Source organism: Pinus tabuliformis, chromosome 7 (assembly GCF_031772625.1).
Source record: "Pinus tabuliformis cultivar Carrire ecotype Pingquan chromosome 7, CPIR1, whole genome shotgun sequence".
In the NCBI taxonomy this organism is placed as follows: domain Eukaryota; kingdom Viridiplantae; phylum Streptophyta; class Pinopsida; order Pinales; family Pinaceae; genus Pinus; species Pinus tabuliformis.
Window position 1 is genome coordinate 1,466,482,426 of NC_142293.1, and position 24,600 is coordinate 1,466,507,025.

The 24,600-nt window shown below is 34.1% G+C and overlaps 1 protein-coding gene across 5 annotated transcripts; it reads right to left on the reverse strand.

Annotated features, from left to right (window-relative positions):
- Positions 1–16,466: 16,466 nt before the first annotated feature.
- On the reverse strand, positions 16,467–18,766 carry LOC149253321 (glutathione S-transferase DHAR2-like). Of its 5 annotated transcripts, none has more exons than XM_089456809.1 (3): positions 18,593–18,766; positions 18,232–18,355; positions 16,467–17,369 (listed from the first exon to the last, which is right to left on the reverse strand). In XM_089456809.1, exons 1-3 carry the CDS (start codon positions 18,676–18,678, stop codon positions 17,187–17,189), a joined length of 393 nt encoding a protein of 130 aa, XP_089312935.1. In that variant the 5' UTR covers positions 18,679–18,766; the 3' UTR covers positions 16,467–17,186. The 5 variants fall into 5 exon arrangements, 4 of the variants coding, with proteins under 4 accessions (XP_089312935.1, XP_089312932.1, XP_089312933.1 ...); XM_089456806.1 differs by having other exon boundaries at positions 18,232–18,450; XM_089456807.1 differs by lacking the exon at positions 16,467–17,369 and adding an exon at positions 17,882–18,022 and having other exon boundaries at positions 18,232–18,450.
- Between the last annotated feature and the right edge of the window lie 5,834 nt (positions 18,767–24,600).

A 24,600-nucleotide genomic window follows, 5' to 3' on the forward strand; every position in this document is an offset into this window, starting at 1 on the left:
ATGAACCAATTATTTCGCTAAATGCATTGGCAGGAATTTCTTCCCCTCAAACTCTCAAAATCAGTGGTTTTCTTAAACATCGCCCAATAGTAGTCTTCATTGATAGTGGAAGTACCCATAATTTCATCCATCAAAAGATCGCTGAAGCAGCACATTGTTTTGTCCGGGCAGTTTCTAACTTCCAAGTCCAGATTGCAGATGGGGGCACAATGAAATGTGAAGGTCGCTGTGAAAATGTCAAACTTCAAATGGGGGATTATCAGTTGAAAACCCACATGTTTGCAATACACATGGGGGGTTGCGACATTGTCCTAGGCGCGGAATGGCTCCGCACTCTTGGGCCAATCAGAATGGATTTCCAAGAGTTATATATGAGTTTTAAGCAGAACAACTCCACACATACCCTCAGTGGACTACAGGCGGGAGCCCCCTCTATCATCAGCTTGCATAGGATGGAAAAATTGTTAAAAAAGGGCCATCATGGAGTGGTAGCTCAATTTAATGCCATCCAGGTAGTCGACACCATGTCTCTACCAAATCATCCTGAGATGCAACAGATTTTAAATAAACATCGGACGGTCTTTGACAAGCCTCATGAGCTTCCACCCTCATGAGGGGAACATGATCATAGCATCACATTGGTTCCAGGGGCCCAACCCCCAAATGTGCGGCCATACAGATATCCGTTCACCCAAAAGAATGAAATAGAAAAAATCATCAAGGAATTGTTGGAAGCCGGTGTCATTCATCCCAGCATTAGTCCTTATTCATCCCCAGTGGTCATGGTTCTCAAGAAAAATGGGGAGTGGCGGATGTGTCCCGACTTCAGGGCCCTCAATAAGTTGACAGTCAAAGATAAATTTCCCATCCCGGTGGTTGACAATTTGCTGGACGAACTCAATGGGGCTCAATTCTTCACTAAGTTGGATCTTCGCTCAGGCTACCACCAAATTTGCATGAAGGAAGTCGACATTCCCAAGACGAATTTCAGAACTCATGAAGGCCATTATGAGTTCCTGGTCATGCCATTTGGTCTCTGTAATGCCCCCTCTACTTTTCAGAGCCTTATGAATCACCTCCTCAAACCATATCTCAGAAAATTTGTCCTTGTCTTCTTCGATGACATCCTCAGCTATAGTGGCACTTGGGCGGCACATCTTTAGCATGTAGATCTACTCTTGCAACTGCTCCGCACGCATAAATTATTTGTCAAGATGTCTAAGTGTTCGTTTGACATGGAAGAAGTTGAGTATTTGGGCCACATTGTGGGGCGTGAAGGTGTCAAGGTGGACCCCAAAAAGATCCAGGCAATGCAAGAATGGCCTCAACCTAAGACCTTGAAAAGCTTGAGAGGATTTTTGGGTCTCACAGGCTATTATCGTAAATTTGTCCGCAACTATGGCCGCATAGCGAAGCCCCTAACTCAACTCCTAAAGAAAAATTCCTTCTTCTGGAATGAGGAAGCACAACAGGCATTTACCGCTCTCAAAACCGCCATGTGTTCCACTCTCGTCTTAGCACTACCTGACTTCACCAAATCCTTTGTCATTGAATGTGATGCTTCGGGTACAGGTATTGGAGCGGTCTTAATGCAGGAAGGGCGACCATTGGCCTTCACCAGCCAACAACTAAGTGGGAGGAATCTGGGCCAATCTACCTACGAGAAGGAAATGATGGCCATCTTACATGTAGTCGAGACTTGGCGACCTTACTTGTTGGGGCGACATTTCCAAATCCGCACAGATCATCACAGTCTTAAATATTTTTTGGAGCAACACCTATCTTTCCCACAACAAAATAAATGGTTAGCCAAAATGCTGGGATATGATTATGAGATCATTTACAAGAAAGGGAAAGACAACAGTGTAGCAGATGCATTGTCGCGCCAATTTGAGGAGGAAAGTACTCTGCTCGCAATTTCCCTCCCCATTCCAGACTGGATTGAAGAGGCTCGCAGGGAATGGTTTTCACATCCCGGGCTCTCCCAACTCATTTCTCAATTGCAGGTAGATCCTAATTCTAGCAAGGGCTACTCGTGGCAGAATGATATTCTTCGCTACAAGGACAGAGTCGTAATATCACCAACATCCACCCTCAAAAGTCGCATTTTGGCAGAATTGCACTCATCTCCCATTGCAGGACATTCGGGCTTTCAGAAGACGTATGCCTGCACCAGAAGATCATTTTTTTAGACCGGCATGAAACAGGACATCCTTACTTTCGTAGCAAAATGTGACGTCTGTCAACGCCACAAAGGGGAAACCGTCAACACACCAGGCACATTACAACCATTGCCCATTCCGGCGTCAATTTGGACGGAGGTCTCCATGGATTTCATTACAGGTCTTCCAAAGTCTGGGAACAAGTCAGTCATCATGGTGGTTGTGGACCGACTGTCGAAGTATGCTCATTTCTGCGCCCTACCCCAACCGTTTACACCAACTTTGGTTGCTCAAACTTTCATGGATCAGATCTTCAAATTGCATGGCATGCCCACTTCTATTGTGTCCGACCGCGACCCGATCTTCACCAGTAATTTTTGGCAGGAACTCTTCAGAATACAAGGCACTCAACTCAAACTCAGTACTTCATATCATCCGCAAACAGAAGGTCAAACCGAAGCCGTCAACAAATGTCTGGAAACCTACCTTAGGTGTTTCACTTCAGAAAAGCAACACCTTTGGGTACAGTGGTTACCTCTGGCTGAATGGTGGTATAACACCAACTATCATGCCACCACGAAAATGACTCCCTATGAAGCAGTCTATGGTCAACTTCTGCCTTCCCCTACTTCTTATCTCATGGGGTGCTCCAAAGTACAAGCCGTGGATCAACTCCTACAACACCGCGCAACCATGCTCGCCCATCTGCACGAGAATCTTCATCAAGCTCAGAACCGTATGAAGCAACAGGCCGACAAACATCGCTTAGAGCGCCAATTTCAAGAAGGGGATCAGGTTTTTTTGAGGCTGCAACCATATAAGAAAACATCACTCAAATACAAGGGTTGTCAAAAGCTCTCTCCAAAATTCTACGAACCATACCAAGTACTTCAGCGCATTGGAGAAGTGGCTTACAAGTTGGCTTTGCCACCTATAGCAAAAATCCACCCAGTTTTCCATGTATCGTGCCTCAAGAAAGCGATTGGGAACAATTGCCGAGTTCAAACCAGTCTACCTGAATTGGACGAAGAAGGGTCAATCTGGCTTCAACCTGAACAGGTTCTAGACACACGAGACAAGCACCTGCGCGGCCGCATGATTAAGGAGGTCCTCGTCAAATGGAAAGACACCTCTCCGGAAGATGCAACTTGGGAACCAGCCACTATTCTTCAGTAGTTTCTGCAGCTTCAGCCTTGAGGACAAGGCTAGTCTTAAGGGGGAGGGCATGTTAGGGTCCCACACTAACCCCCTTATTTATGTCATGGGATCACGTCATAGTCAAGAGTCAATAAAGCCTATATTAATATTTGTAAGTGGTTAACCCGCAATTAATGACGAGACCACAGTTAGTTGCAAATGGGCGGTAGTATTAGATAGATGGTAAATGAGAGGTAGTATTAGATAGATGGTATTAATAAAACCCACGGTATTGGCCCGTGGTATTGCATGTATGAGTCATATATAAAGGATAGAGACTCCCTGCGAGGAGTATCGTGTCTTGTTTTTGTAATCGAGCTCTGCTCTATTGGAGGTTGCCCCCTCGAAGAGGCCTGTGAACATTTCTCTCTGAATAATAAAATCATTGCTATTATGTGTTCTGGGTATCTTTTCTTCGCATATTCTGTGTTCTGGGTATCTTTTCTTCGCATATTCTATGTTTGGGTATTACTTTGCAGGTTAAGAGCATAACATGTTCATTAACAATTTTAACTTAACCAAATTCATGAGCTGCAACTGGATTCACCGATTCACATCTCACTTAACTATCATCATCCACATGCCTCATCAAAGTGGGTTTCAACATCATCTTCACCATTTATTTTATAGTGGATTTCTTTAGCATTTATATGCTCTTTCTCTGTTTCATACATAGATGTTTCAACTTCTCTCTCTACAATCTTTGTTACACCTTCTTCATCCATATGCATATATGCCTAATGGGTTTCACTTTTGTAGTCTTCATGACCATCATCCATCTTTGAGTGGGATTCTCCAAGCTTTGTTGTCGTTCTAGAGTCTTGTTCATTTACTCTCAGATCTGCAAGTAACTTATCTATTGATTCTTCAACAGATTGTGACATAACTTGTTGTTGCATGCTTCTTTCCTTTGTACCAAATTATGCTTCCAGGATCTTCTATGCTTCCTCAGAATATGTAGTTTTTGATGCCTTAGAAAAAAAATCTCATCCAATTCTTGTTTTATAAAGTCTAATACTAGCACATTACATGGTTCATCATATGGGTTATTTTCTTGTTACCTAATTAACTCTTTATATTGAAGAAATGTTTCCATTTTGACAACCCAAAAATTAAATTTTTTACGAGTAAATTTTGGCAGTGTTACCAGATCCATCCTGATCCATGCATCCTTGACATGTGTTGCTCTGTCCTGTTGTCATTTAGATTCCTCGGTTGCGGCAAGAACCTTTATGAGCTCTTTGAAATACTCTAGCTCCTCCTTTCAATTTCTTTTCTGCTCCTTCAATATCACTTTGTGACCCATGACTATTGTCTTTCTTCTGTCTTACCACCGCCTCCCTTATCACATGAGGTTTCTATCCATATCGCCAGAGAAAAAATTTTGATTTTCAATATGTGCCTCGGTAAGGAATAATCTTAACCAGATTCATGTACTCTTATCACACAAAGGGATTTTTTTGAAGCCAAAACACTGTCATGCTTGAAAAACAGGAAAAAGTTGGCAGACGAATGGACCCTTTACGAAGCCCTATACCACGGGGACTTCATTGGGGGACCAATACAATACCACCTAGTTCATATTAAGGGATATATACTGAAGAAAAAATGACATTATATATTGAGCATATAATGTGGGCAAACATATTTTATATTGACAGTTATAAAGAATGGAGCTCAAAGATAATGAAAAGATATAAAAGGGTATAAAAAATGTTAATGAAAAATATATACCTACAATATATAGTGAAAGTAAGGGTCTTTTAAATTCGAAAGGTGTATTGGATTCTTATTGGTAGAGCCTTAAATAATATAATTTTAGAAGTATTTTCCAATATGTAGTCAAGTTAAAGATATTGTTTAATATACCGCAAATACACTAATATCTTAGAAATTCATTGAATAAAACTTAATACCCTATATTTTTTTTCAAATAATACTCTTTTATTTTATTTTTTTTCCTTTAATAAAACAATTCCCAATTCCCTTATATATGTCTGAGGAAAAAAAAAACTTATATATTCTAGACTTTTTTTTGCAATATACACCGCCCAAAAAACAAAACCAAAACCTTTAATATCTCTCAAGAATCTCTCATCCTTTAAAAGACCCTTAATAATCCTTTTAATTAACCCTCTCGAATAAACCTTTTTTAAAAGCTTTTACAGTTTAGGTCTAAGTATGCTTTTTTAAAGAATCTTTTAAAAGAAATGATAACGCGTTCACACATTGAGAATTTTCAACCTTCTCGAAATTTGTTTCCAACCAATAAATTAACCCACTCAACTTTTCTTGACTTGTCCATTGCCTTTAAAAAATTTGGGCAGGCAACGGTACTCTGTATGTGTACCTCCCGCGTTAGTCAATAATGCAGTTTTTGCTGCGGTTGCACTGTTATCTAACAGCGATTTCTCAGATTACGGCATTCGCACACATATCAAACAATTCCAAAAAACCAACACGCTGATCACAACTCGGGCGTCCAGAAATTATGGCGTTTGCATTTTTGTTTTAATAGTGAAAATGAACTTAACAGTATCCAAAACCATGGAAACACTCAAAATCCTAATACACAACCGTAACCTAAATTTAAAAAAATTTCTACACGAATTTTTCAGGAATTTCCATTGCATTCCCAAAAAAATTAAACTTACCATTTAAATTTGACAGTCTCTATCCAGCATAGCGATAGCATTACCATAAATAACAAGGCAGAACGAAGAAACAATAACATTCCATGTAGTGAAGTACAACACATGCCTACCCTTATTTGTGAACTACTACATATCCTTATTCTTGTATAGTTTTATATAGTTTGGTTGAGATATTTTATTTTTGAATTGCATTTTTTAATTAACATATGGTTTTTCTAGAATATATATATATATATATATATAATATTTTTGATGCTAAATTTTTTTATTAAATAATTTTTTATTTATGACTCATTTTAAATATTTTTTTGTTATTAAAATAGAATAATTATTATAGAATATCAATAATATAATTTTTACATACTATTTCTCAATTCCATGTTATTAAGTAAAGGAATGAATTACATATATTCTTTATGCTAAAGTGTGAATTATTTTTTTTATTCTTAATTACCTCATGTCTATGTATAAATTTGATGTAGAAAGACATGACATTTCATGCATAGGAGTAGAGAAGTTCTATAACTTAATAAAATAGTAGAATATAGAAAAAATAATAAAATACTTACATTACCAAGTCAAAGAATACTAATAACAAGTAAACTAAGGCTAACTATTAATACAATATTTCAATTTCCACCTTTATTTTATGTCAAACTTTTTATAGAATGATAAAATAATTGAGTATTAAAAAAAGACTTTTTAATGAGGGAGATATGTAGTTCATTCACTACTTAATATAGAGTTGACAAAAAGCATGAAAAAACAATAATACGTTTATAAGTTCGGCATTAGTGAGACACGTTATCCTCATGAAACAGATCACGCTCATGTCCAAGAACCCTTTAGTTAACATCAAAGGCATTAGTGAGACACATCATCCTCATGAGATAGATCATGCAAATGTCGAAGAACCTGCTAGTTAACATCAAAAAGTGTTTTAAGAGTGCATCATCGTCTTGAGACACATCATCTTCATGTCCAAGAACCAGTTAGTTAACATCAAAAAGTGTTTTAAGGGTGAACACTATGTATACAAAGACACTTTGAACTATATAAAAGTAATATTATTAATATTACATGATGTGTAATTAATTATATATTCAATTGATATGTAACGTTAAACAAAAAAAAACTAACAAAAAAAAATATATTAACAAAAACAAACTAACCAAAAGAAAATATATTACTATTAATTATAAATAATATTTTTTTTTTATCAATTTTATACTGAACACAAAAATTAATTTAAACTGGAAATTTTATACCTAATGAGTAAAATATTTTGATATCATGTATATGTACACAAGAGAGTGTGTTATTATTCCATAAATAAGTTATTTGTAATTTAAGATGTGTTGGAGATTTGTAATCCTTTAAATTTTCATATTATGGAGTTGACATATGATATTTTAAAAAGTATTAATATTACACATACTTATATTCTAGAAAACAAGTGAAATTAAAAATTCCTTATAATTAAAATATTATATTAGTGTATTGTTCAAAAACATCATAGATCCATCTTAACACCATATGTACTCAGAACCAATTGGAAACAAATCCCTTGAAGTGCCAAGCCTAGAGCAATCAAATCTCTTAAAGTGCAAAAATTTCCCCAAATTTTACACTCAAAACATGGTTTGCACCTCCAAAGATTCCCAATTAAAATAGATCTATGTTTATTTTTATCTGATTTTTTTATTATTATTTATTTTGAAAACACAAATATTATTTTATTATTTTTAAATGTAAAATTACGTAACAAAATATTCCTTATAATAAATATAATTTTAAAATTTTGTGTAATTAATAATATCGAAATATTAATTAATATATAGATATATTTTATTTATATATAATATATTTGTAATCTAAAATAATTTGTAATAATTTTAATTTTTTAAATATTTAAAAAAAATAAATATAAATTAATTTATATATTAATATCTAATATTTTATTAACAATAGCAACGAAAACCCTAAAACCCTTATGATATGTAAACTAGGTTTTTAGACCATTCCTTTGTTCTCGAAAAAGACAGCTCAGTTTCTTGTTGGAAAGATACTTTTCAGCGCCAACTACAATTTCATTCCATTTCATCTCATCTCACGAAAACAATTTTACATCCTAATCGTTAGAAAATTGATCGATGATTGAAAAAGAGTTATTTTATTATTTTATATTTTAATTTATCCAGTTTGAGTGGGGTGATTTAATTTTCTCTAAATTATAATTTATTGTTTTATGAATTGCATTTTAATTTTTAATATATAAATTGAATTGCATTTTAATTTTTAATATATAAATAGATTTTCAGAGATTTGAATTTTTCCTATCATCCCATTCAAATATACAAATCCTACTTTTCAAGCAAAATTTATATATATATATATATATATATATATATATATATATAACTAGATTACATAATTAATTCAGTATCAAAAACAAAAATTATGATATTAAAAATTATTTGCAACAGCTACACATTTTTGAAATTAAAGAAAAATAGGAGAAGCTCCCCTGGAATCCTGGCATTTAAGAGCCTATATAAGACACGATGGAAACCAGCCAACTTTATAAAAAGAGAAATTGGAGAAAACTCCACTGGGATCCTGGCATTTAATAACCTCAATACAAAATGATGAGAAGCAGCCAAATTTATAAACAGCTTAATAGAAAATTATCAAAGCCAGCCAAATTTATAGGCAACGTAACTAACTGGAGGCTGAATGCCTCTCTGACTCATTATCAATTGAATTATCCAATTCCAAGATCGCTGCCTAAGGCCAAAAAACATTGTTGGATTCGAAATCTGACACAAAAAATCGAGAGGGATATGGCAAGCCTCGGAGAAAGGGCAATATGTTGCGCCTCATTAATTTTTGCTTTGGATTGCAGATTGTTGTTTTCATTTCCCAGCTGAATACCATCGTCCATCCACTGCTATTTGCTCCAAAATAAATTCGAAAGGGGAATCTGGCGTCCAGATCTGATTCGGTTCACACCATTCCGGAGCGCCTGGCCCTTCCTTTAACCTCCACATGCAACTACAGAGACAATAAAGACTACAAACTATTAAAAACACTCGCCCATCACTTCCACCTAATGCGAGCCGTTTTGGTAGAACGTTACATGAACAAACCCGAGGAAATCCAATTTGTGCCCAACGCCTCTCTGCAATAGTGAATGCTATCACGCCAGCGACGTCCAATCAGTAAATTTTTCCTCTAGAGAAGATACCCTTTCCACTAGGCCAAATGAACAGCGGGACTGTCATGGCAAACACAGTCCATTCATTGGATTCTGATTCATAAATCTCCATCACCAACCTATTGCAAGCTTCTTGTCCCCATTGAATAGTGTTTTGTCCGAGCACAACAGTGCAGCGCCTCCTGGTAGCATCAAAATCCATGGCAGTGAAGTTCCATCGGAGAAGCTGAGGAGAAGGCAGGGGTCTACGAGACCCTGTAGCTAAATTGCCTATGCAAACATCCAATATATTTCCTCTTCTGTGAGAAAAGTAGATATTTCGGCAGGCACCCACAATGACGTCATCAACGTCATCAACGGGCAAAGAAGCTTTGTAAATGTTGATGTCTGAACTATCGCCTCCAGGGTTGGAATTTGGATTCCTCTTTACCCATCGTACAATTTTTTTTAAAAGTTATGTTTAAAATTTTGCCCTTCCAAAGGTGATGTTTTAATAATAAATTAACGCTTCACTAATAAAGATTTCATTAAAAACACGTATCTATCATAAGAAAATAAAAAACAAAATGACCATAACACATAAATGACCTATTGAATTCTGAAATTTGGTTTGAAATTATATGGAACACTCACAATAAAATCTCCATAACTCTGAAATCAAATGTCCTTGACTCAGACATGCCATAACATGATATTACTAAGGAGTTCTTATGGGACGTATAAGATGACCAACAAAGTAAAACTATGAGATGGACTATCCTCTGCATCATCTCCATGATCATAATCACATGGAATCAATGTGAGGGTCCACCATGGAGAGTTTGTAGTCAAATAAGTACAATGTATAAAAAGTGTTCTAGTATTTCATAAGCTTCATGAGCCATATCTTTCAAATCTTTTAAGTGATATGTTGAGACACTCTATATCTGGTGAAAATTGTAGTCGAAGTGACACTTCCACTATTCCATAGGTGATATTGTGACATAGGATAACTTTCATAAGTGAGTGGTGAGTCGGTGACACTGTGACAGACCTCTGGCCCAAACAATTCAATAAAGTTGGGTGGCCAATACACTCAGGGAGAGTAAGTGGGAACAAGCAAGATTGTGGTCCAAAATTATTGTGACAAGGAAGAGGATTTGTTCTTTTAGCTATGTAGGTTCGATGATGCACTAACACACTCATGGATTGATTGTTTGATTCATTCAAGTGAGAATTTTAATGATGTTTGCATAAGAGGTAGATACATATTCATTGGATTTCAAGGAAACTATTTGGACTTAGATTCTAATCCAACTTACCCTAATCAAATGAACGAATTGTGAGTTATTGAACGACATTCCTTATAAGGAGTAGGAAATATATATGTTTTCTTCCCCTTGTACCTTCTAGGTGACACTTATGGGAATTCAATCATATTAAGATTGACCATCTGAAGAGATCTCATCATGAACAAAACATTTCAAACCAAGCCAAATTTGTTGTGTTGTGGGCATATATATATATATATATATATATTTGATATAAAGTCTCTATTAGACTAGATGCTTATTGATCACTTAGTTTTGTAGACATATATTTAAGGAGACTAGGTAATAACCTTTGTTGAATGGTCTCAAATCCATTTTCCTAGTTGTGTGTCCTTAGGCTTTAGGTGCTTTTGTGCTAGTTGTAAGTATCGTAATTCCTACTTTAATAAAAATATGTTTCACTTTCTATGTGTGTGCATATTCGAATTCACTTGAGAGCTCTCTTCAATTGGCATGGTCCACTCACATGCACCTCAAGCTCATTAACAAGAAAGCAAATCAATGAAGGTGAAAAGGGGCCTAAATGGATTTACCCATGGAAAATTGAAATCTTGCAAAATTAATGGCACAAAAGAAAATAGAGAAAGACCGAGAATGTGAAGCCTAGAAATAAAAATACGCAACATTGTTATCTATAAGTTTATAATTTCTATTTGTAATCATTCCTAAAGTATAAAAGAGCCAAACAAAGGTCATTTCTAGAAGGTTTTGTTAAAAAAAGGTTTCCAAGGTAAGATATCTACATTATCATGTTTACAATTGAGTTCTTCAACACCATTTCTACATTTATTAATTCTAATAAATTAAAAAATAGTATTCAATGATGTTTTAGACTCGTTTCATTCTGATGGTATTGTACAATTAATAAATTGGGTTTTGTTTTACTTGAACCCACTTAAAGCATTACAAGTACGTGTTTCAATAACACACCTTGTTGGTGATGGATTTTGTAAAACATAAACCATTAAATATACACACACTTCTTACAAATTTTTAAAAGAATTGTGTTTAAACACACCTTGTTGGTGATGGATTTTGTAAAACATAAACCATTAAATATACACACACTTCTTACAAATTTTTAAAAGAATTGTGTTTATAAATTGGAATTGTTGACAATTTTTTTTGTAGTTCTATGGTATGCCTTAAAATTGCTTTTGTTTGGCTAAGAGTTTGATTTCATGGAATGTAAGGAAATAGGTTAATAGGCCAAGACTAAGAGATATTTGGTAAGAGTGAAAGTCAAACTCAGACTCAGAGTAGGGTAATTCCAGGCAGTGGTTTTTCTATAATAACCATCACGAGTCAACCTGCATTATGGATAGTTGCCAGTGAAACCATGATGATTCAACATTATGGATAGCTTCCAGTGATGACTGTCCCCAATGTGAATTTCACCACTGAATTATAATCATTTTTCCCAATATTTGAAAGAAGAGAGAAAAAGAAACAAAAAATATTAAAATATTATATAACGCAATTCACTAAATTCACTTGATATATTTCAAATATATTTTTAACTAAAACATCATAAAAAAATAAACTTTTTTAAAGAATTATATTTATCAAATTTTAATTATTTAAAATTGGAGAGATTTTTAAATATACTTAATTAATTTATACATTAAAAAATAAAAATATTTAATCCACACAAATCTACAATTTCTTACAATTTCTTTAAAAGATACCATACTTAATTCCAACCCAAAAAACTATAAAAATCTAAAATACTTAATAATAACCGAGCTCTGAATAGGGGGATGGTCATGAATAATATCTTTCAACGAGTCTTGTTGAAACCACAATCACGGAACTTATAATGCAGACGAATTTTAATTTCAGCGAACCATTTCTGTAAACTAAAGTCGAGGAAACTGCCCTCTAAAGCACTTGGGTTTTTCTAAAGTTCATTTGTTGATAAGATGATTATCGATTTATTATATTGAAGTGGAAAGGTTTCACTCTTGAAATATGATATTAATAACATTTTAAAAAACCTTAACCGTCAAAAATACGTTCTGCATCCTTCCCAACACGTCAGATCAACGGTTATTTAAAAAAATTCAACGTATTTTACGGGTAAACTGGTCTCTGACGGGCAAAATGCCCGTCAAATTCCAACCCTGTGAATCGCCTCCTAAATATTCTATAACGCATGTTCCCGTAAGACAAGCTGTGTCCCAGTCCAACTGAAGCAAAAGTCCCGGGATGGAGTGCACTTTCAAATTTAAATCAATTCTTTGCAGGGCATCCAGGAAAGCTATCAATTCATTCCATTCTCGCGAAAGAGTCCTCATTCTGGCAAGAACGCGCACGGGCAACATTGATAAAATCGTAAGAAGCAATTCCTGTGGGGTACATGGTACTGGCAAAATGAATGGAAACCATGATGAGAAAAGGTCTAATACTGAATTAATTTCTATTATATGGTCGAGTTTAAGTCTGCATGGTCCTTTTTCTAACCCTCCCTGTAACCACATTTCCCACCTGAAGATTTGGGAAAATAAAGTCATGGGTTTGGCTTCTTATTGTAATGTTTTTATGATGTTGAGTTTACTTAATTATCGTTTAAACGTAGGTTTTATTTGATAAACAAAGTAAGTTATATACTAATTTAGTGTTTGTTTTAAAAATTAGATGTTTGTTCAATTTTGTTTCTTTAATTATGGTAATACTTTTATTAATTAATGTATATATTTTATTTTATTTTATTAACCTTTGTCTTCTTGTGTTTAATATTTTTTTTACTTAAATCCCAAACATATTAATTCACAAATCTATATATATACACGTTAACCATTTAATTTTTATCCACTTAGATCCAAAACATAATAATTCACAAATCTAAGTATTATATATACATACCTTAAAAATTTAAGGAAGAAGATGAGGGATTACATTATCGTATCCGTTATTAAAAAAAATTAATAATCAATTTCATTTTCATGTCTAATATGCACACCAACGGGATTGGGAAGTATTGTTTATTCTTTACTAAGATTTGAAAGTTAATAATTATACCAGACATAATGAAACAACAAAGAGATAAACAACAACACCATGGAAAGAATATCACCATTTTATTAAAACGGAAAAGTCATTTATTATCACCATTTTATTAAAACGGAAAAGTCATTTTTTTTATTAATAAAGTACTTTTTATTAAATTGATTACAGATGCATTGAAATAACAAAATATTATTTAAATATTTTTTTATTTTTCAATCTTTCTAACTAATTTGCATCAGAAAAAAATACATATTTTAAAAATATCAAATAAATTATTAAATGTTTTCTTCCCATTATGAGTTTCCCTATAACTGATATGAATTTCATGGCTACCCCATTTTCTTTATTCACAAATTCTGGATTCTAGGTAAAGGATATCATTTTTTACTGCTGGCTTTATTAAGGGCATGGTAATTTATCGCTGATGGCCTTTGGAATTAACCTTTTTGTTTATAATGAAAGCAGGAAATGAATACGGGGAGGATGAAGGTTTAGTACGACTCAATAGTAGCCATTGTGCAAGTTGGCATTCTATCTCAGTTGCCTCGAGTAGCGAGTTGCCTCTCGAGTGGCGAGGTGATAAGATGAGGCATGGGGCAAAGAAAGAACAAGAATAAGATTAATTTTATGTGGAATAGAACCAGTTGGTGTAGCACCATGGTGTTATTCTCTGAATTACTATATATTTATTTTAATTGTATAGCTATGATTCTAGAAAAATTAAAAAATTTAAAAAGAGAAGGTTTTTTTTTTTTTTTTTTTTTCGGAATACTAAATTTGACAAAATATGTACGTAGAGAAAGTTGATTCTTCGACCCTTAATAAATTAAGAATTAATATGACTAGCAATTGCCCCAAAAGGTGCAAAGAGAGGCCCATAGAAATGTTAAATCGAAAGAATTGTATTTTGGTTTAAAAAAATAAATGTTATAATAATTCAATCATTCAAACTAAACCTAATCAATAAATTGCCCAAAATAAAATAAATCTTTAATCAAAATTATACAAGTTATTATTCTTTTTTTCTCTCAATTATTTATATAATAAAATCCAATCAATCATTTAAAATAAATCAAATCAATAAATTTCCCAAATTAAATCCTAACTAATCAAAATTATTATCCTAACTAATCAAAATTATTTGGGAATATATATGTATAACCCAATAAAAAAATTATATTTATATGTTAAAAAAAATAAGTAAAAGATTCTATTTGATTTAAATAAATCTGAAACCACTGAAATTAAAAATATTTATATGTTAAAAAAAATAAGTAAAAGATTCTATTTGATTTAAATAAATCTGAAACCACTGAAATTAAAAATTACTATTTATGATTAAGCAGTGGAAATTTTAAGATAATAGGAACACATTTTTTTCCCATTCTCATATTTCATATAAGTTTTATTAGTGGGACACTTGTTTTCAGGAGCTTTTCCATTTTATTTTCAGTGGGTCGTATCTGAATCTGGGATCCGGTGGACCCATTTACAATCCTATTTTTTACTATGCATTATCCTCTGTGTTTCTGAACGCTATTTTGCCAATTGGGGTAGGTAGAGAAGACGGCTAATACGTCTATAAGGAATGCGAGTGCAAGTTGTGGGGGCATCAAACTGTTTTGGGTGTCTGTGAGTGTGCAGATTTGGGTAAATGTGGAAGACTAAAGCGTTGTTGCAGTATAGCTTTTTGGGCTTCCTGCATTGATAATCTAGCGACCCAGTTTTTATTTTGTCTGGAATCTATAGTTCAATTTGATTTCTTGGTCACCTGGATCATTGATATGGAAGAAGCTAGAATTACTTCAGTTGATTCAAGATTTTGACAAGAAAATTTATAGAAAATAAATAGATACAACTGTAAGTCAAACAACCAAAAACAGAGTCCCAGAGAGTTCAACATAAAACAGAGTCTCACAGAATTCAAGATATTACAGAAACCTTATGGAGTTCTTTCTCAAGGAGTATTTGAACTATTACAAAGCTTCATTGAAGATGTTTCTTCTAAGAAAACAGATTCCTAGAATTACTTCAGTTGAATCTAGACTTTGACATGCAAATCTGTAGAAAATAAATAACTACAAATGCAAGTCAAACCACTAAAAATCTTGTTCCAGAGTGACTGAGGCCTGTAATCTCCAATTCCAGGTATTCTTGACTTGGATTTGTATCAAGGGTTGCGAGAAAGATAGAGATGTTTTTCCAAGATAGCATGAATAGCTAGCCTGTGAGATTGCATATTATGGGATGGGGGCCATGAAAACTTATGGGGAAAAGCTACAAATTTAGTGCAGGAGAAGAATGGCTAGATTTATCAGACAGTCTACTGGGAGATGGGGTAATGGGAACTCAAATCAAGTGTACAAGGTGGGGATGCATTCCATTCTTCAGAATACATCAAAGGATGTATGTCAGCCCCTATCACTATGTAAAAAAACATTTAACCGCTAGAGAAAGACGGCATTTTGGTTGGAGAATGGGGAGGAGTGGAAGAAATTGTATAGGCCATATCGTAGACATGTTTATTCTCTAAAGAAATGGAAGGAATACCTGTAATGACCCTGTACAGGACTTGTTGATATAAATAAAGCAAACCGCACTATTAAGGTTTCAAAAAGTAACGGTGAAGGCAATACAGAGTGTCAAATAGAAATCAACACAGCTGCAAATACTTGACTTAGACAGTAAATGAGAGCAAGTTCGTTGACAAATTGAACAGAGCGGATACTGTCCATTGACCTCAAACTTATTCAAAAAAGAAACTTCGAAGTATATACAGGAAATTAATGACAGGCAGTTAGTCCCCTATCAAATGCTTTTGCTGGAATTTAAAGTAGCCTATAGAAGCATAAAATAAATCGACAATTTGAACTAATGCGTTTTGTATCGGAGACGAAAAGCTTATTAAGAGTGTTGTACAGGTAATTTCCTGGGCAAGGCATACAGTTTAACTGTTCCTAGGACTACAATTGTATCCAAACTGAAAACATTCAGAGTTATGTTCTAATGCTTTCTTTCGTAAGGTCAGCTGACACTTGTTTTTAAAAGTAAATTTGTTTGCAAGTCGTACTAAAAGGAATAAAAACGGATATGGATAAGATATTTAGTGGTCTAATTCTCTATTTACAGACAATCTCTCCGATAAGTTATATCCTACAATGACTCCATTGAAAATGAACTAATGAGCACTACGAGGCAAAAATCTTATTGCAATGTAATTACTCAATCAAACCCACTCACATATTAACGAAAAACAATCTGCTAATAAATCCATGCACTCTTTCACTGGGTAGCAAATAAAAGCCCTGAATTTTGTCATGTTTCACTCAAGCTTTTCTCCTGATAGAACCTGTAAGACGAATCTGAGTAAGAAATGTACAATTTGAATGATCTTGTAAATAAAAGTGCATCTCTTCGCCACTCATATTAAGATATAGCAAAGCTTCCACTCGCAAAATAAAGATGTCTCTCAAGTTTCAAAAAACACAACATTTGGCCATGCAAGATTGCCTCCACTGATAAACTGGTGCAACAACTTCATGAAAAGAAATATGTGAACTCAACCATGTCCACTGACTTGGGCATGTTACCAAATGGCCAGAACAATTACATAGAACAATATGTTCTCCAAACATTCTTATAATAAGATTATATCACATGCCAAGCCAGGTTGAAAATGTAGGTGCTTAATAAGCATGGAATTATGTCTAAGCCCTGTCTTCTGAGTTATGCTGACAACGTGGGTGCCTGATAAACATAAAAAACATACAGTTATGAACCCCTGGCTTGCCTCAGTCGTGATGAGAACGTGGGTTGGTCCCTGCCACCATGTTTGGGAATACATCAAAATATGGAAAGCATAATTATGAACCCCTTACTTCCCAATCCACTGTGACAATATTATTGACTTAAAAACATGGAAAAGCATAAAAGTTGCATTTAAACACTGAGCTTTGCTAGCTTTGAAAGTTGAGATAAAATTTCATAATTACCGATAAGTTACAACCTAGACCAAGGCAGATAAAGTCTTGGGATAGAGCATTGACATTTCTGTCTACTCTTAGAAATATTTTGCTGCAAGGAGATGATCTTTGTTTGGAAGGAGATATCTCTGTAAGACAGAAAATAAACAAGGAAATGACCTTGCATATTGCTCTCTAAGGCATAAACTCTATAAAATTGTTCCATGCAAAAAACTAAGGCTAAAATACAAATCTTCCATACAGAGAACATGCACAAGAAAAAACTCCTGTATGCAGAGTCCAGACATATATTTCAAATACTGAATATTACACAATACTGTTCCATGCAGAAGGATATATATATATTTAAGCATTATATATTCACACTCCAATAAAAAAGATGGGGTAACCATACAATAAACCCGATCTTGTCTATGAAAAACAGGATCACCATTACCCATAAGATCTGCAGCACCCTGTAGATGTCATGAGAAGTTTCCGGAACAGGGAACTGTGTTGACAACACAGTTATAAAATAAACTTCATGGGCTAGTCACAGAGTCAACAAAAAAAAATAAACATTACAAAAAATGTTCATCGTTCGTTTCGCCTCGTAGATTATTCTAATTAAAGAATAAGTAAGCATTAGAAAAAAATATATATATATTAATAATGAATGAACAACTAAGCATTGAACAGGGGAAAGAAAACCAGACTCACTTGGTTATGCAACTGGCGATCAAACCCTACGAGCTCCCCCACAAATTCATCTCTACAGGAGCTGCCGAGATCCTTGCTTTGGAGCCAATTTGTAAATATTGGAAAGATTTTACTCCCAACCTCCCTGAATTCCATAGGGGTTTTTAGGGTGTTTTTGGCATAGTGCTTGTCTAAATATTCTGCAATTTTATCAGAGTCTTGGATCCATGTTTCCCATCTCTAAAAACGGTATCAGTCCAGAAGGATTAGGATTTTTGACCATGAATCTATACAAAATAGATTAACATATTTTTCTGATAGTGAAGGAGATATCAGCATAGCGTTTACCTGTAACAACATAGACTATCAAAATAGCGTTTACCTGTAACAATGAAGACGATGGTTCTCGAGCTCTCCGCCCATAACAACCCTCCACCCATAACAGAAATGAAGGCCATGTTCCGCCATGTTCCGTCCGTAACTGAAGGATGAAGGCCATGACGAGTAACTGAAGGAGTAACTGAAGGAGGAAGACCATGATGAATATCAGGAAAATGTGCACAGATGTCAGACGTACTCTCATCACTGAAGGACGCCAGGTGTCAACCTCAGAAATAAAACATTATGCACAGATGTCAGACTTACTTTCGTCACTGAAGGACGCCAGGTGTCAACCTCTGAAAGAAAAAGACGACGAAAGTCTCACTCATAGGAAGGCCTATCGGCCTAAATATATGTTTGTTATTAATAATGATGAACCATATTTAATAGTTTATATATATATAGTTATAAAATACTATTTATTAACTAGGTATTTTAAAATATAACAATAATTTATTAGAATTTAAATTTATTTTAATGCAATAACTATATTGTGAGTCTTTTATATTTTACATTTTTTTTATTTTTTATCTACTAATCATTGAGATGAATCAAATTTCTCAAGGTCTTAGTCTTTTCTCATTGAAAATTTTGAGAAAATGTTTAAATATATAGAGATTTGATTCTTCTTGGCTCTTGGTATATCTTGAGTTAAAAGGATCTATACCATTTTTTAGAAAAACACTACATTTTTTTACTGTCACACTTTTTATATAATATATACATAGTTGAAATTAAATACTCTATTTATGATTCCCATTCTCCATAATAAAATGTTAATACATTTCCCCTCATAAAACAGATATCCATAGGATATAATCTCTTTATCTAACACAAATGATCAATTATTTTTGTTTAATAATTTTGAAAATATTATCTATTACTCAAGCTTTAAAAAAAATTATATTTTAACACCATATTAAATATTGGATGAATTAAAAATCACCCTCTCATCTTGAATTTGGAAAAATCTTTAATGAAATAAGAAATCTATGAATGGTAGATCATAATTTTTTTCTTAATTTTTTTTGTGTTTTTTTAAATACTACATGTCTATTGAACATCTAATAAATAATTGATTAGATAATATAAATGACTAGTTTAACATTGACAAATATGTAGTTGCAATATTTATGCCATGATTTTTAAATATTTGTGCAATGAATTTCCATTGTTAAATCCATGAAAATAGCTCATATTAACATAAATAACCTATATACAACCAATTACTTCCCACCATAATTTAATTAAGTAATTGAATAAAAATGAATAGGAGCAAGATGGAAATAAATATACCTCATGGGATATTTTCTTCAACTCTTTAACATGTAGGAGTAGAAGTGTAACTGTGCAACCATAGTAGCTGTGACTATAATTAAAATTACTTTTGTACAAATCATTCTCTAGTAAATTTGAAGAAATTATTTATTTTATAATGTTTAAATTGTGTGGAGTTTTAATTATGTGATAGTTTTTCCAAACATCTAATATATTGAGTGAGTAATCTAATTTTTATCTAGGATAAATAAAATTATTAAATAACGTTTGTGGAAAACCATCATACTATTGATAGATAAGGAATGGAAAAAGATCAATAAACATAATGAAATAAAGAACAAATTGAATTATAACACTACAACAATAAGGGAAATGTTGTGAAATCACTTCAAGTGAAGTTGAATAAGGCAAGAGAACTCAATTTTGCAAAGTTCCGAGTTTGGATGCAAGTAATACGGGGAGGCAACAATCCTCCCTCCTATTGTAATGTCTTGTTTGACAGAGTAAAAGCAATCCAAGGTGGGTTTCAGGCCTATTCTGACAAGACCGATGATGTTACACAAGGGGAAAACCATATACAGTGAATGAAGGATGTAGATTCACATGGCATGAATTCCAAAGCATCTGATGAAGGGTCTTCAGACAAAGGTATGTGTTTTGTAATGTCGGGCCCAAGTGGAGCCTATAAGCCAAAGACCAATAAGAATCCTAGGGTTGTGATTACAAATCCACTGACCCAAGCTCTCTAAGACCATATGAAAACATACAAGTTGATCTATAAATTAATGGGGATCTAACCCAATGAAAAATTGTTAAGTACTTGGATTCAATACATTTCGAAACCCAAAGGGGAAGGAGACTTCCATATGGTTTCCAAAGGATTATTTACAACTATATTTACTAAATTGGAAGACATAGGTAGGGTATTTGAGGGAGGGTCATAGTTCCTTTCCTCGGCAAGGCCATAAATGTGACCCTCAAAGGAAAATTTCACACCAAAGAAGGAAACCTTTATAGTTGTTCCTCTGTGGATAAGGTCATATTATTTTCGTATGAACTGCTAGTTGCCAACAATACTAGAAGCTATCATGAAGTCATTAGGAGGATTTCTAAAGCTATCTAAGGAAACCGACTAGGGTGAATACATTGTGCATACCCAAATTTGTGTTGAAATGGATGTCTCAAGTTCTCTTCCAGATGCAGTAACCATAGAATTCCATGATGATATCACTGCAAGTGAAGTTGAAGAAGGTGGGAAACCTTGATTCTGCAAAGTTTTGAGTCTACATGGTGGAAATAGTGGGAGGGGACAATGCTACCTCCTATCATAACATCTTGGCTGACAGAGGAAAAGGAATCGAAGGTGGGTTTCAAAACCATTCTAACAATATCGAGAATATTGTATAAGGGGCCAACCAGATAGAGTCAACGAATGACGTGGATTGACATGGCACAAACTCAAAAGCATTTGATAGAGGGTCTTTAGAGAAAGATAAGAATCCTATAATGTCGATCCCAAATGGATCCTATAAACCTAAGACCAATAAGAATAATAGGGTTGTGATTACACATCCATAGACCCAACCTCTCTAAGACCATATGAAAACATACGCATTGATCTGTAAATTTATGGGGATTTGGTGCAATGAAAAAGTGTTAAGCACCTAAATCCAATACACATGGAAACCAAAAGGGGAAGTAGACCTGCATCTAGGTTCCAAAGGATTCTTTACAGTGGTATTTTCTAACCTGGAAGATCGAGATATGGCCTTTTTGGGAGGACTGTATTATATTTCCTCTATAGGGTTGTATATTCGACCCTGGAAGGAAAATCTCACACTAGAGAAGGAAAATTTTACCTATGTTCCTGTATGGATAAGGTTATACTCTCTGCCTCTCAAATATTGGATTACAACAACACTGGAAGCTATCAAGAATTTAGTAGGATGATTTTTGAAGCTATCGAGGATGATCTAGTAGGGTAAATACATTTTTTATGACCATATTTATATCAAAATGGATGTCTCAAGTGCTCTTTCAAATGCAATAACTATAGAATTCCAGGATGAAGTCAAGTCGCAGAGTATTAACTATCAGAAAATATTGTTTCGTTGTAGAAGGCTCCATGAACATGGACATCTCTTCAGAGAATTCACACTCAATGTTAGGACAGAGACGTGAAGAGCTCACTTAGACAAGACCCTGAGGGTTTCAGAAAAGTGGGAGCAAAGCGTAAAAAGGAAGGAAACAATAGTTGAAGCCTTCCAGGGAAGAAAAGTAATCAAATAACCACTATGATGTCGTGGTTGAGGAAACCAAATAGGAGCACATAACAATAGGAAAATCTCAGGAAACAAAGAAACATGAAGTAATGTTGTGCGATCCTCCAACCCACACAAAAAAATTGGGTAAACCAGATCAATGACAAGCTAAGGGTTGGCATCTAAGTATCTTCTGACTAAATTGATTACAAATAGTTTTTCATGGAAAAACCAAAATATTATTTAGATATTTCCTTCCTTTTTCAAGGGAAAAGTATATACACATTTTAGAAACATCAAATAAATTATGAGATGTTTCCTTTGTCATTATTAGTATCTGTAGAATGGGTATGCCATTCTTTGTTTCCAAAATATCTTAGTGAACAAATCCTCAATTTGGGGTAGGGGACATCATTTTTTAATGTTGGCTTTTTTAAGGGAATGGTAATATGTCCCTATGTTCTCTTTGGAGTCATTTTTTTTAGGAATAATGAAAGTAGGAGATGCATACGGGGAGGATGAATACTTAATATGGCACGATGTTAGTGGTTGTCAAAGTTGGAATTCTATCTCAACTACCTCTCAAGGAGTGAGGCAATAGGATAGGGAATTTGGAAAGAAACACCAGGCATAAGAATGATTGTGTTATCGGTAGAGAATGTTGGGGGAAACACTGTGGTTTTTATTAATACATATACATTTTTTGGAGAATGGGAACCATATATGGGGGTATCATATTAGTGAGTTTATATTTTTTTAGCAGAAACCAAACACAAAGAAACACATTGGTTCAAAATGACTTTCTTAATCTAGTAGGAGGTTGTGTTGGTTTAAGTGAAGAGGATGTGAGAACATTGGTGTAAGCCTCATGATGAAGGTGGTATTGATGATCTTTAGCTAGATAAACAATGTACCTAACCTATTGATATGGAATCCTAAGTAATAGATCAACAAAATTGAGCAAAGAAACATCACACACCATAGTATATTGGAAAGGGCCAATAGTGAAGGTGACTACACAATAATTGGAGATGGTGATAGAACGAGTTTCCTTTTGTATAATGGGCCTTTCATTTAGAAGAGGGTCATTAATATCGATAATTGGAAGAAGGTTGGCTCAAGATTTAGTGGGAAAATGTATGGCCAAAAATATCTATCTTTATGTGGTTGATTCTTTAACATAAGCTACTAAATGAACATAATATTTAGAAAGGAAACTACAAGTTACCCTTAAGGTGTGCCCTTTTCCATCTTTATTCTAAGAATCTAGAGCATTATTTTAATCATTGCATGTTTTCTAGGAGCTTAAGGAATAAATAGGTTGAGTGTTTTTCCAATTTGATAGTAATCACTCAAATATTTCGAACAATATAGTTAGTTGGTGAAGCTAGGCTTTCTCCAATCCAAACCTAAGTTGCATCTAGACCCTCTCCCTTGGCTCCCTCCTCTTAGACATATGAAAAGAAAGAAATAGAAGAATCTTTAATGGATCTTATATCGATTTTGAATCTATTTTGAATTCTATTGCTCAATAGATTAATGATTCTATTCTTCGTCTTAACTAGTACCCTTAGGATTGGAAAAGTTATGGTACTAAAGATTAACTCATGCAAGCCTAGTGCCCCATACCCCATCCATCATTGTTCTACCCTTCACTCTCCACCACACATCCCTCCAATTCATCTTCCCAGATTCCCTCTCTACCTTCCTGAAATTGAATTTCAATGATGCTTCAAAAGGTCACCCTACAGCTAGATGATATATATATATATATATATCTATATATATATATATCTATATATATATATATCTATATATATATATATATATATATATATATATATATATATCAAGAGAGAGAGAGAGAGAGATCATGTGGGTCTACCTCTACTTATATGCTATAGAATGATGATACTTAAAAACAAAAATGTGGTGGAATTAATGGCTCTCTATATATTATTAGAGCATATTCAATCAATTTTCGTCAGCAAGACCTTGGTAGAAGGGGATTCTCAAGTAGTTGTAAGCATGATAAGGAAAATTCAAAATGACGCTTGACTACATAAGGTTTCCTAAAGCTAAAGGTTGGAATGTCTATTGGAAAATGTATATTACCTCATTTATCACATTCTTTTATTGATCCCAATGTATGTCCAAGTGATAGGAAATACAATTTCTAACATATTCTTAAATGATGGGTGATTAGAATTGTCTCAACGAATATCACCCACTTGGTGCCTTATGTTGGAATCCTTGCTGAAGGAAACTTATTGGAAGTTATTTTAGAAGGACTAATCAGACTTGGATAAGATGAATTATGAGGAGGAAATGGGTGGTTACATCCATCCCACATGATCAATGGGCTAGGGGACATGGCAACATGCCCTTGAGAATGTTTTAATGTTCGCGAACTATGGTAAGAGAAGGGCCATTAAGGCATATCATTCCAAGCAGATTTCTATAATTGCAT